This window comes from Anolis sagrei, chromosome 5 (genome assembly GCF_037176765.1).
Source record: "Anolis sagrei isolate rAnoSag1 chromosome 5, rAnoSag1.mat, whole genome shotgun sequence".
NCBI lineage: Eukaryota > Metazoa > Chordata > Lepidosauria > Squamata > Dactyloidae > Anolis > Anolis sagrei.
The window spans coordinates 97697135-97710673 of record NC_090025.1 but is presented as its reverse complement, the minus strand read 5'-3'; the positions used below and the strand labels follow the sequence as shown (position 1 = coordinate 97710673).

Sequence of the window (13539 nt, the reverse complement as noted above, 5' to 3'; positions counted from 1 at the left end):
GCCTTTAGAAAGAACTTGAAGACCTGGCTGTTCCGATGTGCCTTTCCAGAATAGGAATCTCCAATAACAAGTCCCAGAAGCACTTTATTAGAATTAAGATCTGCTGCACACTGCACATTGCACTTACCCCATAATCCTTATATATCACCTGTCACATCAGCACTTTTAATTCTGTACCCACTACTCTGGCCCGGCCCGTTTTACTGTGTCTTGGTGTATTGTTTATTGTTTGTGGTTTAATATTGCTTTAATTGTTTTTATTTGCTTTAGGTTTTGTATTGTTATGTTGTGTTTTGAGGCCTTGGCCTTTGTAAGCCGCATCGAGTCCTTCGGGAGATGCTAGCGGGGTACAAATAAAGTTAATAATAAATAAATAATAATAAACAAACTTAGCACACAGAGCCCCCATGACCCACTCTACATCCTGCTGCAGGTTGAAGGAGGATGGACTTTGGATGATGGGACTTGCAGTACCTTCACTCACTTACTGAAACCACTGCCACCCTCATCCAATGACTGATAAAGACCAAACTTGGCACACAGAGCCCCCATGACCCACTCTATATCCTGCTGCTGTTTGGAGGAGGATAGGCCATGGATGATGGGACTTCAAGTACCTTCACTCCCTTCCTGAAAACAATGCAGCCGTTATCCAATGACCACTAAAGACCAAACTTGGCATACAGAACCACCATTACCCACTTTCTCTAATAACCCGGGCAGCGCCAGATCCCCAAGCTAGTAGTCAATAAAACAGAAATAGATGTTTTTCTGAAACTCCCTGCCTTTTTCCATTATCCAGTGGGTATTGGCAATTTAGTCTCCTTCCTGCAGTATTCTGGGCCTTGTGGTTTAGGGGAGGGGCCTTTCAAAGGCTCAGCCAGACAACAACTTTGGGTCTGACTGAATGACAAGCCTCAGCATTCTGAAGGAATGAGGCAGCGGCAGGATTTTAGGCGGGAGGCGCGCTTTTTCAGCGCGAGCGCGAAGCCTGTCAATCAAGGCGGCTCTGTTGGGAAGGAGGCGCGCGCGAGGCTCTCGCCGCTTCCGCTTTAAGAGCGTCGGCCCAGCATGCCTCGCGGCGGCTCTCCTCAAGGAGCGAGCTGCAACCAGGAGCAGGAATAGCAGCAGAAGCAGTATGGAGGGAGGCTGCGAGAGGCACTACGAGGACTTCGTGGCGCTACATGGCGCGGCCCTCAGCGCCTCAGGGGTCCCGACTCGCTACTGGCCCAGTCTGTGGCGCAAACTGGACGGAGAGGTAAGAAGGCGGCCTTTCCCGAAGGTCCCACACCCATTTGAAGGGGGCGCACTAGGCCCGAGCGGGACGCATTTCCCCACAACAGTCGCCTCAGGCTGAACACATGAGTCTCGCTTGGCATTTGGGAGGAAATGTATCCCAATGGGGCCTAGTGCGCCCCCTCAGTAGACACGCTGTGATTCCAGGCCTAGTTCTAACCTCCTCTTAGGTGGTAATAACACAATGACCATGTGAATAAGCTGAATAAAATTCCACATTTTTGTGCTTGGAACTGGGTCATCTGGCATTGTGAACACAGGGCCCTTCCAGACAGGCCCTATATCCCAGGATGAGACCCCAGGTTTTCTGCTTTAAACTGGATTATAGGAGTCCGCTCTGCCATATAATCTGGGATCAACAGAAAACCTGGGATCAGATTGTGGGATATAGGGCCTGTCTGGAAGGGCCCTCAGATTTATTTATTTATCGTGTCATCAGCAACCATACCATTGTATTACAGTTCTAACAGAGCAAAACAAAACACACAGATTAAAAAGAAAAAAACAAAACACATATTTTGCAAATTTGGTAGTTGATTAAATGTCCTTTGACCAGTATCTGGCCACTTGGAGTGCCTCTGGTGTTGCTGCAAGAAGGTCCTCCATTGTGCATGTAGAAGGGCTCAGGGTGCATTGCAGCAGGTGGTCAGTGGTTTGCTCCTCTCCACACTCGCATGTCATGGATTCCACTTTGTAGCCCCATTTCTTAAGGTTGGCTCTGCATCTCCTGGTGCCAGAGCGCAGTCTGTTCAGCACCTTCCAAGTCGCCCTGTCTTCTGTGTGCCCAGGGGGGAGTCTCTCATCTGGTATCACCCATGGATTGAGGTGCTGGGTTTGGGATTGAGGTGCTGCCACTTTTGGACTCTCACTTGCTGGGGTGTTCCAGCGAGTGTCTCTGTAGATCTTAGAAAACTATGTCTTGATTTAAGTCGTTGACGTGCTGGCTGATACCCAAACGGGATGAGCTGGAGATGTCTCTGCCTTGGTCCTTTCACTATTGGCTGCTACTTCCCAGCGGATGTCAGGTGGTGCAATACCGGCTAAGCAGTGTAATTTCTCCAGTGGTGTAGGGCGCAGACACCCTGTGATATGCGGCATGTCTCATTAAGAGCCACATCCACTGTTTTAGTGTGGTGAGATGTGTTCCACACTGGGCATGCATACTCAGCAGCAGAGTAGCATAGCGCAAGGGCAGATGTCTTCACTGTGTCTGGTTGTGATCCCCAGGTTGTGCCAGTCAGCTTTCGTATGACGTTGTTTCTAGCGCCCACTTTTTGCTTGATGTTCAGGCAGTGCTTCTTGTAGGTCAGAGCACGGTCCAAAGTGACTCCCAGATATTTGGGTGTGTTGCAATGCTCCAGTGGGATTCCTTCCTGGGATCAGATTGTGGGATATAGGGCCTGTCTGGAAGGGCCCTCAGATAACACAGAGCTCTTCCACACAGCCATATAATCCAGAATATCAAGACAGAAAATAATAATAATAAACCTTTATTTATACCCCGCTAACATCTCCCGAAGGACTTGGTGCGGCTTACAAGAAGAGAGAAAGTTAAAAACCTTGTAAAATGACAGCTTCCATGGTTCGTCTTGAGACATTGCCGTTAACATTGTGTCAAGCTGCATTAATTCCAAACTATAGATGTACCCTTTGTTCTCTTTACACATAGTGTTGTCCTGATTGAACAAATGCAGGTACATCCAAAGATCTTTGTATCCAGAAGTTCAGTACAGCCTTTTATAACCTTGTTTTTCATGAACTGGTTAGTTGTTCAGAATGACTTGTGGTATTGACTTTATGCATCTCATTCTGCTTTGAGTACATTCACACAACACAGTAAGCCAAGGATGTACAGAAGTACTTATTTTCCATTGGTGAGCATCACACTCAGGTATGCTTCTTGGGTACTCCTACTTGAAGCCAAAGCAGTTAAAATAAACTACAAATATTTGCTTTAAGGAACATCTCCCAGCTGGAGTCCATGAACACATTTTTAAAAGCACCACTATGGGATTCCCTTTCTGGTTTGTTTAGAGAAAAACAAACTAGATTCGCCAAATTAATCACACGTGAACATGCTACTCATCCAAAATAAGCCAGGGTTCCCACAGATCTCCTGTTTTATCATGCTTTGCAGACATGCACGACATGTTTCTTTCAGGCAATTGAATGTCTTCATGTTTAATTTGGGAGTGGAGGTTGATCCGGGTTAGAAAGGTCTGGTTCCTAGATCTTAAAGATGTGATTACACACATGATTTTTCTTTACTTCTAGGCTCCAGCTCACATGGTGGTTGAATGATATGTTGGGGTTGAAGCAGTTATTCATAGATATTTAGGACTGGATGTTTCTTTTGTGTCAATACTGAGATATGGGACATTCAGAACCACATATTCTGTGTTTTTGAGATTATTTTATACTGCACAGAGCAGGTGATTATTTGCAATATTTTTTAGCTCAGCATCACAGATTTTCTCTGAAGAAAATTATTTTAATCGGATATGAAAAATGCAGCACAGCAGCAAAATATCTTAAGATATTTTTCATTTATCTGTTCATTAGTATTGATGTAGAAATTTATTGAATATATGTACATATTGGGACTTTGATTTGGTTCTCATTCAGTGGGCCAGTTGCTGAGGTCAATGGCAATTTTGTGTTGATTTTTTAACTCAACATTTCTAGACTAATATACTACATGAATATACACTATACAAGGTAAAACAGCTTTCCAGTCATCAGGGCGGAATTTAGGAAGTGCCAGCTTTACCTTGAGGGACCTGCTGGTCCTGCCACTGTTATCCAGTGATGGTACCAGTCAGGCCTCTGAAAGGAAGGCATCCTGCATCCAGGGTGCCCAAGCAGAGAAGGCCTCTAATGAGAAAGCAGTCAGTACTTACATCCTCACACTTTTGCTTCATCAGTGGGATAGTCCCTTCTGTAGATCTTGCTCCTCATCCAGGTATATATGCACAGAGAGTGATATATACACATACTCTAACAAGGATGGTATCCAAACCACTGCTTGGCTTCAGGTGCTGCACCTCAGAAGATCACCAAACTTGAATTTTCCTTGGAACAACACTGAGCAGACCCCAGGCCAGTTCTCCAGCTTGGGGTTACAAGGAAAGGAGAATTACCACATAGTTACATGGGCAGACATGGAGTTGTCCCTAATATAACTTGATAGGAGCAGACTAAAATGTTTTAAATAAAACTTTAATGAGTTCTGAAGCCCTTCTGAATAATCAAACTACTTTCTAATATAAACCTGTTCTTGTTGTGCACTTGCACTCCACTTGAATTATGCAGCTTCCACCATTCTGACAGATTTTTAATGGTGCTGCAGGTTGGAACCTGGTCTACCTCCAGAGAGCTGCATGCCACCCTGAAAGGTTAATCCGGCTGATGAGAAGCTAACCTGCGCAGACAAGTTAAAACACTTACTTTAGATTTTTATTTCCTGGAAAAGTTGGCTTGTTCTGGCAGATGGGATGGCTTTTATTATGTAATAAGTATGTATTTTGTTTGGAGAATAATGGTTGAATGCTCACCTGGTTTCCAAAAGGAGGATAGGATATGAGAACTATTCATTAGGATGGTTCTAAGTATTCTGAATTTTTGTTCTCATTTTTGTTTTTTTCCTGTTACACGCCTCTCAGTGGAAATTTTGGAAAGGTGGAACTCCGTCAAAACATGCAAGAGATTAATTTCAACATACTGTATTTTGTGGCTTCTTCCATACGCAGGTTATTGAGCACTTAGTCCATCACTTGTCAGTAATATGCTATTCTTCAAATGAGTGACAGTATCTGAAACAATGCAATGATCTGACTTTTGCAGGGGATCTTTATGATGGCACATGTTTTTCACTGATGTCTTCCAGTTACCTGTGGACTCATCAATTCCATAAGGTTTTCTTAGGCCAGGAATACTCAAAGGTCACTTCGCGAATTCCTGAAATATAACTGACAGCACCTGGTGTTCATTGGCCTATTTGATTTAAATAAGTTTGTATATCTTGAAGGCATCACACTGGCTCTTCTTATGGAAGTTAAGCAGGGTCAAGCATGGTTAATACTTGGGAGGGGTCTACTAGGGAATACAAAGTGGGCTATAGAGGAAGATGGAACTACAAAACCAAAAAAGTTCCCCCCAGGAAATCAATAGTGATCGACTTCTGATCATTCAAACTGTGCTGCCCTACATACGTAGGCACAGTGCAGCCATCTTGGCATGTCCTAAATGAAGAAAATGAGGCAATATCTTTTAGTGACCAGAGATTTATATTAAAAAATCTTGTTGATATTTGTAGTTCTGGAAGACTCGTGGCGAACATACTGAACTTAACTTAGCATTGCGGAATTATGGTGACCCAGGTGTATGCAGTTGATGTGTAGAGGTTGATTAAGCCTTCTCCAGAATTCTGGAATTCCACTATTTTGAAATCTGAAGTTGTTCACATGTGTGGCTGAGATCATGACACCTTTTGTTTTTCTGATGCTTCAGTGTGCGCACACTTTATTTCATGCACATAATTATTACAAATATTGTGAATTGTATTACATTCAGGCTATCTTTGTAAGGTGTATATGTAGGAAAGGCATTTCCTGTTTCGGCTTTTGTCCTATCTCTCATCTAGGTTATCTCATTATGTAGGTGCAAGTGTTTCAAAATCCTTTAAAAAGTATTCAAAACACTTCTTGTTTCAAGCATTTCATATAAGAGATGCTGAGCCTGCATGGGGCTGTAGTCTGTATTTCAGATGAAGGAATTGTTGGAACCATTTCTAAATACTTGCCTATGGAAACACTATGAAACTAATAGGATTATTATAAAGTAGATTGATGACTTCAAGGTATGCACACACACACATGGTCAGCATGGTTTATTTTAAGGGTTGTGGTTCTGGCTTTATATTTAATAGATATCAAGAGAACCAGCCTTTTTCTTCTACTCATTAACTATGATTTCTGTCAGCCTGTATTTTATTTATTCATCACAATAAAACCTGGTATTCTTTGTATTAGAGGCATATAGGCCTACTGAAAAAGTTTCACATAACATTTGTGAATGCTTATAGGGTCGCTGCCTTGTCGCAGTGCTAGAGCTTGAGCACCTCAATGATGCCTCATGCAAAACCATGAAGGGACACCCAAGACGAGTCAGTCATGGCAGAGAGGTCAGACCAACTGCGATCTCTGGGGAAGGTAATGGCAACCCACCCCAGTATTCTTGCCAAGATAACTAAATGGATCAGTACAACCAGAGATACGTTGGTATGCAATCGGAAGATGGGACTCCCAGGTCGGAAGATGGTCAAAATGCTACTTAGGAGGAGCAGAGACAACAAGCCCCAGATGTGATGACTTAGCTAGCTCAAAGCCGAAAGGAAGGCTGACCATGCTGGAGGTGAACAACGAATATGATGCTCTAAAGATCAGCACACCATAGGAACCTGGAATGTAAGATCTATGAGCCAGGGCAAACTGGAGGGTTTTTTGGTGAGATGTCAAGACCGAAAATAGACATTCTGGGAGTCAGTGAACTGAAATGGACTGGAATGGGTCACTTCACATCAGATGACCACCAGATTTACTACTGCGAACAAGAGGAACACCAAAGAAATGGAGTAGCCTTCATAATTAATAATAAAGTCGTTAAAACAGTACTTAGATACAATCCAAAAATAAGAGAATTATCTCAATTCAAGTGCAAGGCAAGCCATTTAACATCACAGTGATCCAAATATACGCCCCAACCACAGCTGCTGAAGTAGCAGAAGTAGATCAGTTCTATGAGGATCTGCAGCACCTACTGGATAATATATCAAAAAGAGACATTATTTTCATTACAGGAGACTGGGATGCCAAGGTGGGAAGTCAAATGACAACTGGGAACACTGGCAAGCATGGTCTTGGACAACAAAATGAAGCGGGACGAAGAGTGATAGAATTTTGCCAGGAAAACTCACTCTGTATAACGAACACACTCTTCCAACAATCCAAAAGACGGCTTTATACATGGGCTTCACCAGATGATCAACACCGAAATCATATTGACTACATCTTTTGCATCCAAAGGTGGCGGACATCAGTCCAGTCAGTGAAAACAAGACCTGGAGCTGGCTGTAGTTCAGATCACAAACTTCTTATTACACAATTTAGAATCAAACTAAAGAGATCAGGGAAAACACACAGATCAGTTAGATATGATCTCACTAACATTCCTAGCACATGTGCAGTGGAGGTGAAGAACCGATTTAAGGGACTAGATTTAATAAATAGAGTACCAGAAGAACTATGGACAGAAGTCCGCGACATTCTTCAGGAGGCAGCAAAAAAGTACTTTCCAAAGAAAAAGAAAACCAAGAAGGCAAGATGGTTGTCTGCTGAGACACTGGAAGTAACCCAAGAAAGAAGGAAAGCAAAAGGAAACAGTGATAGGGGGAGATACACACAATTAAATGCACAATTCCAGAGGTTAGCCAGAAGAGATAAGGAACTATTTTAAAACAAGAAATGCATGGAAGTGGAAGAAGATAACAGAATAGGAAGGACAAGATACTGAAATATAGTTGATACTGAAATGCTTTTTAAAGAAAAATTAAAAGAAAACATTCCATGATCATTCTACACCCGAGTTTTCCAGGAAAAAAGAAACTTGGGGAGCAGGAGGATTGTTTGGAGAGAGAGAAAAAACATTTTGTGTGGGTTTTTTTTCCTCGGGCTTTTATATCTCTATTTTTGTCATAATTCTGACCTTTTCTGAGCCATTTTAGGCCCAGAACAGGGTTTTCCGCCCAACAACTTTGACCCAAAATTGGCTTTTTGCCTCAGTGGATAAGAGCATTCATTCTTTCACTCTGTTAAACATGAGGGATAAGTACAAACCTGTTCTTTAAAATGAACAATGGGGAGATTATCCAAAGATCAGATTTCATACATACCTTTTTGAAAAGCAAATTCAAAATTGAAAAACAGTTAAAGGAGTGGAAACTTTTATTGAAACAGAGAACTATTCGTTGATACCATGTAAATACATATCATTTGCCTTGACTCTATATAAAGCACACAAGCCAGTTAGTCACCCAAAGTTAAAAAAATATTATTTTCAGTTTCTTTGGAGCTTGTCTAACCTATACCTCCTAAGCAGGGAATGTCACTTTTTGGAACATAATACTCAAATTTTATATGTGAACCATCAAATAATAATTTTGTCCCAACAGCTTGGTGTACAGCATATAGGGAAAAGTTTTCCCCTGACATGTCTAGTCCAGTTGTGTCCAACTCTGGGGTGTGGTGCTTATCTCCATTTCTAAGCCAAAGAGCCAGTGTTGTCCATAGACACTTCCAAGGTCATGCGGCCGCGTGACTGCATGGCGCACCGTTACCTTCCCCGCGGAGCGGTACCTATTGATCTACTCACATTTGCATGTTTTCAAACTGCTAGGTTGGCAGAAGCTGGGGCTGACAGCAGAAGCTTATGCAGCTCCCCAGATTCGAACCTGCGACCTTTCGGTCAACAAGTTTAGCAGCTCAGTGGTTTAACCCACTGCGCCACCGGGGCTCCATACAGCATATATTTTGCATGAATTCTGTGTGTAAAGGCCCCTTGAGTTTCCAAGATCTGTATGTTTTTGACAGTATCTGGCCAGATAGAAGAAAGGTATGACATGAAATTGAAAAAGGGTATAGCAATCCTTGGGACTGGAAGCACTGTAAAATCAGTTCCTAAGTTTTCATATTTCCCTTTTCATTTGAAAATGCACCTGTCTCAAGTTTCTTGACAAACACTGAAAGATGATAGAGTCTAGATTGTTTACTATGCTCAGATTTTTTAAAGTTTCCATGGCAGCTGAGTTTGTTTTTGCAGACAGTGCTGGCTGCTCTTTCTGGTTTTCATTGTTCCATGTCTGGCGCCTTTGTGTAATATAGAGATGGTGCTTTTAAACATCTGGTGTTGGTTAGCAGATCAGGCAGTTACTGGGAAACTATTACAGCAGATACAAAAATACCTAGGTTTTTGAAGTGTTGTGATCAATATTGAAATTAGAATCAGAAATATTTGTTTTCACGTTTGCACATCTTAATTTAAAAGCCCAGAGATTTAGATTATTACAAAACCTCAAAGATGCATTGTTTTTAGATAATCGTTTCTGTGCTATAAGATCAGTTGAAGAAATGTTGTTGCCTGAGGCAAAGGACAAACTTATACTTTGACACCACCACCTCATTCCATGTACAAAGGTAAACTCAACTGGTAGTTGAATCATACTGTGCTGCAGAGACATTTACTGTAGTTATGTTGTATTCTCATAGCTCCTAGCATAGACTGGCAGCCTATGACTCATAGACTGGCACAGGCTGTGGATCAACATGTGGAGGAGTGCTGTTCTGTCACACCTGAGAGCAGCAACCTTGCTAAGGATACACAGGATACCTAGAGCTAGGATAAGAAGAATATGCTGACAGGATCCTGCTTATTACTCCATTTTGACTCCCATGTGTCAACCACATGTTTAATTTCAAGGAAAGTTCTTTCCCAATTCAGTATGCCCCAAGCAGGTATGGGTTCCGTTGTGGTGACAAAGTTGAAGAAACATAGCATGAAACAGCAAAAACAGCCATCTTATGGCACTTCCAGGATTTTACCATTTCATTGTAAGAAATGGAATTGTGTGTTGGGAAATTTTAACATTAGTATTTGTTTTTAAAAGTTTTTAAATCTCAGGTTTTGTAGATTTTAGTTCAAAGGTGCGTTTTGGTTTTGATTTCAGGTATTTGATGCTGGAGAGTATTTTGGAATAATGCAAGTGGAAGAGGCAGAGGAGGAAACAGAAGGTGGTGAAGAGATACAGGAAGAATTGAAAAAGAAATTAAACCCTGGCAATGAACTTTGTTACAAGGTAATAGTTACCAATGAGAATGGACTTCAAGAAGCAAATCCTGATAGGTAAGTTACTATTCTACAACAGATTTGAATGCTATGGTGTTTTACAAATTATGGGAGGAAAGATCCCAGCCCTAGAGGAGGCAGTAGAGGTTGAAGTTGATAGAAAATGCAATCCCTCCCCCAAGCTCCTAACACACACTGCTAGGATTATTTCAAAGATTTCAAAGAAATTAGTTTTAAAGAGGGATTTGTAGAAGGTAAGGACAGGTGTCATTTCACAAGTGATCTGGATGACATGCATACAGGAGGGAGAAAAGATTGGAGATTGTATGAGGTATCAGAAGACTTTCAGTTTTGTGGATCTTGGAGGTAGGAAGGATACAATATGTGTCTGAATACAAAGATGGAAAGATGACAAAGTACCAGTCCTGGGAGAGTTGTAAAAAGAAAAATAATAAGCTTGGAATCTATGAGCAAATGATTTTTTAAAAATTCAGTCTAGAGTATTATATGCCAAAATACATGAATGGTTTTGCTGGCAGAGGTAAAGAGGTCAGATTGAGGGAATGGCATTCAAGAGAGGAAAATATTGTGGTAGCCATGGTGAGAGTTGACCAAGGCATGAACCAGAGGTTACTCAAGGGAGCAGATGGAAGGGTATGTTTCTTGTAGAAGGAGTGTAATTTGGTGAGACATTGAATAAAGGAGTTGAAGTTATATATCACAAGTAACTTTTACAATTGCGAGATGAGGGATGTAATACAGGACATTGCAGTATGTTCTTTAGTGAATTCAAAATCCGTGGCTTGGCTTACTTATTCTCCAAAAAATATTTCCTCCAGAAGCGTTTGTGAATCCTGCTCAATCCTCCAGTCTAGTCTATGGTATGCTTCTGGCCCAAGTATAGTCAAAATATAGGATTTGCTATTATCCACAGTTTCAGATATCTAAGGATGATGGGTGATAATGGTGGTCTTGGAATGTTTCCCCCTTGGATACTTGTATTGTATCACTGTCCTCTCTTGAGTAGATTAATTCCTTGTTAATCAAAGCTCTAATGTACAGTATATGTGGTGCATTCTGCTCTTACATGGCAACACCTTGTCTTCAAAGCATTTTTCTGATTGACCATGCCTGGACTTACCGCGTGAGACATGCCCACCAGCAGCTGCTAGTGGTCCCTGGCTTGCTTCATAGAATGGCCAACTTGATGGGAATAGAATTCCACGGGGAAGCACCAGATGAAAGAGCTGTTGAGCAAGTGTTGGAGGAAATGTGGAAATACAACCAAACCTACCAGCTCTCCTCTGGGGTACGTCCATAAGAGGAATGCACTAAATTGTTGCTGATATTAACTGAGACAATGAAATAATATTTTGATAGCATTCATGTTATGAAAAAAAACCTGCAAGGTTGTTAAGCAGTCTCATAAGAGGAAGTTTCTGTGGGAATTCTGTGGAAATAAATCTTCCAAAAGTTTAGTTCCATTCCCTTTATTTTTTGTATGTTGTCATATTTCAGCAGAACATGCTTATGTTAAGAAGAACAAGGAGAAATTCAGATAGAGAATGCATGCTCCTTATAATACTGGCATTTGAACTTAGAAGGAATATGGTGGTATTGAACAAATACAGACACATACATCACAAGTATTCATTTTTTTATCTTTAAAAATGAACATTACATGTCTTAACAGAGCACAGAGATATTTCAGTTCCCAAAGGATTTTGCATTTTACTTCAAGTGCAGTTTGATGAACCTTGTATAGAATGAATTAGGGGAATGCCATTCATTCCATGCAGATTTTCTGTATAATAACTGAAATATACTTGAAATACTTTCAAAAGCAAGTGCTTTATGATTGGGGAAAAATCAGGAAGAGTCTGTAATCTAGTGGGAAGGAGAAGGGCAGGGGTTATGGTCCAGCCATTCCGTAATCTTCTTTTGCCATATTTATCATGATATTCTGTCCTTGGTTACTTCTGAAATTCTAAGTACTTACCCTTCATGGTATTGACCTTCAGCCATATTCCAAATTGATTTACCAAAAAGGAAAAGAAATAAAGAAAAGATAATGAAAACACACAAATAACGGAAATACACAATTTTAGTCAAAATGGTCACCAGGATTAAAATTGTTTCCAAAAAGCTTGGCCAAATAAAAATGGTTTTATCTTTTGCTGAAATACTATTAAAACAGGCAAGCTCTCTGAGGGAAGCATCTTTTTTGTACCCCCCCCCCCCCAGCCTCTAATGAAAGAGGCACCCACAGTAAGTGCCTTGTTGAAGACCTCAATGTGTGATTAGGCCTACAGGGACACGGATCTTTAAATATTCAGAATGTGAATCATCCAGGGCTTTGAAGCCCAAAACCAACTTTAAACTAGATGTGGAAATGGAAGAGGAACCATAGTATGATATTTCTAATGAAAGTATGATATTGCTAATGATATATGACCATGTTCTTCTCATATATAGACAGCAGAGGACAAGGTTTCAGTATGGTACATAATGGATGAATTTGGATCCCGGATTCAACATTCAGATGAGCCAACTTTTGCAACTGCGCCACTGTTTTACATGCCACAGCATATTGCTTATACTGTTCTTTGGCCCTTAAGAGACCTTGAAAATGGTGGTAAGTGTATCTTTACAACAGGTATGTTTTTGAAAAAGAGAAGGAGACGAGTTATGTCTTTGGTTGTCAAGCCAGGATGCTGAGCTGACAGAAAACAAATATACAGAAAACAGATATGCATGCACGGGATTCTAAATGTCTTGTCATTGGACAGTTAGTGATTAGAATTTACAAAATCAAGGTGAGTTGATGGCAAGTGTTCAGAAATTCCTACAAAATGTCTTTTTTTTTTCTTGCAGAGGAAGTTACCCGTGACTTTGCCTATGGGGAAACTGATCGTTTACTCAGGAGGTGTCGGCTGTTGCCATGGCTATCCAGTGACACTCTAGATATCAACTGTTTCACCACAGAGCCATCAGATGATCACTATCAGGTACAGTTCTTACTTTTTGCCTAAACTGCTTTATTTGAGTTTTGTCACTGTCTTCATGTGGAGAGCAATAAGTCATTATGATTTAGGAGCACTTCCTTGACACATGGGTGCTTTCCTTACTGTCAGTAACCAAATAAATAAAAATCATAGTACCCAATGCAAGTATCCACATGTAGAGGAAGCATTTCTTTTCACACTTCTTAGTCTCCACAAGTGGTATAGTAGGGGGTATTGGGGTGGGCTAGTCTACTCCCATTTTGTGTGTTCACTAAACAGTTAGATAATAACTACATAGCACTTCAAATGACCTCCAAATTGTGATTAAGATGCCTTACTG

The 13539-nt window shown here is 41.1% G+C and overlaps 1 protein-coding gene across 1 annotated transcript in view; it reads left to right on the top strand.

The window, feature by feature from the left end:
• The first annotated feature begins 1043 nt into the window (after window positions 1-1043).
• TTLL12 (tubulin tyrosine ligase like 12) overlaps window positions 1044-13539 on the top strand; it is a 28564-nt gene continuing 16068 nt past the window's right edge. The window contains exons 1-5 of the mRNA XM_060778177.2: window positions 1044-1258; window positions 10076-10251; window positions 11305-11503; window positions 12670-12829; window positions 13069-13202. Coding sequence (XP_060634160.2) covers window positions 1139-1258; window positions 10076-10251; window positions 11305-11503; window positions 12670-12829; window positions 13069-13202 — 789 coding nt within the window. The 5' untranslated portion in view covers window positions 1044-1138. The remainder of the gene's footprint in view (window positions 1259-10075; window positions 10252-11304; window positions 11504-12669; window positions 12830-13068; window positions 13203-13539) is intronic.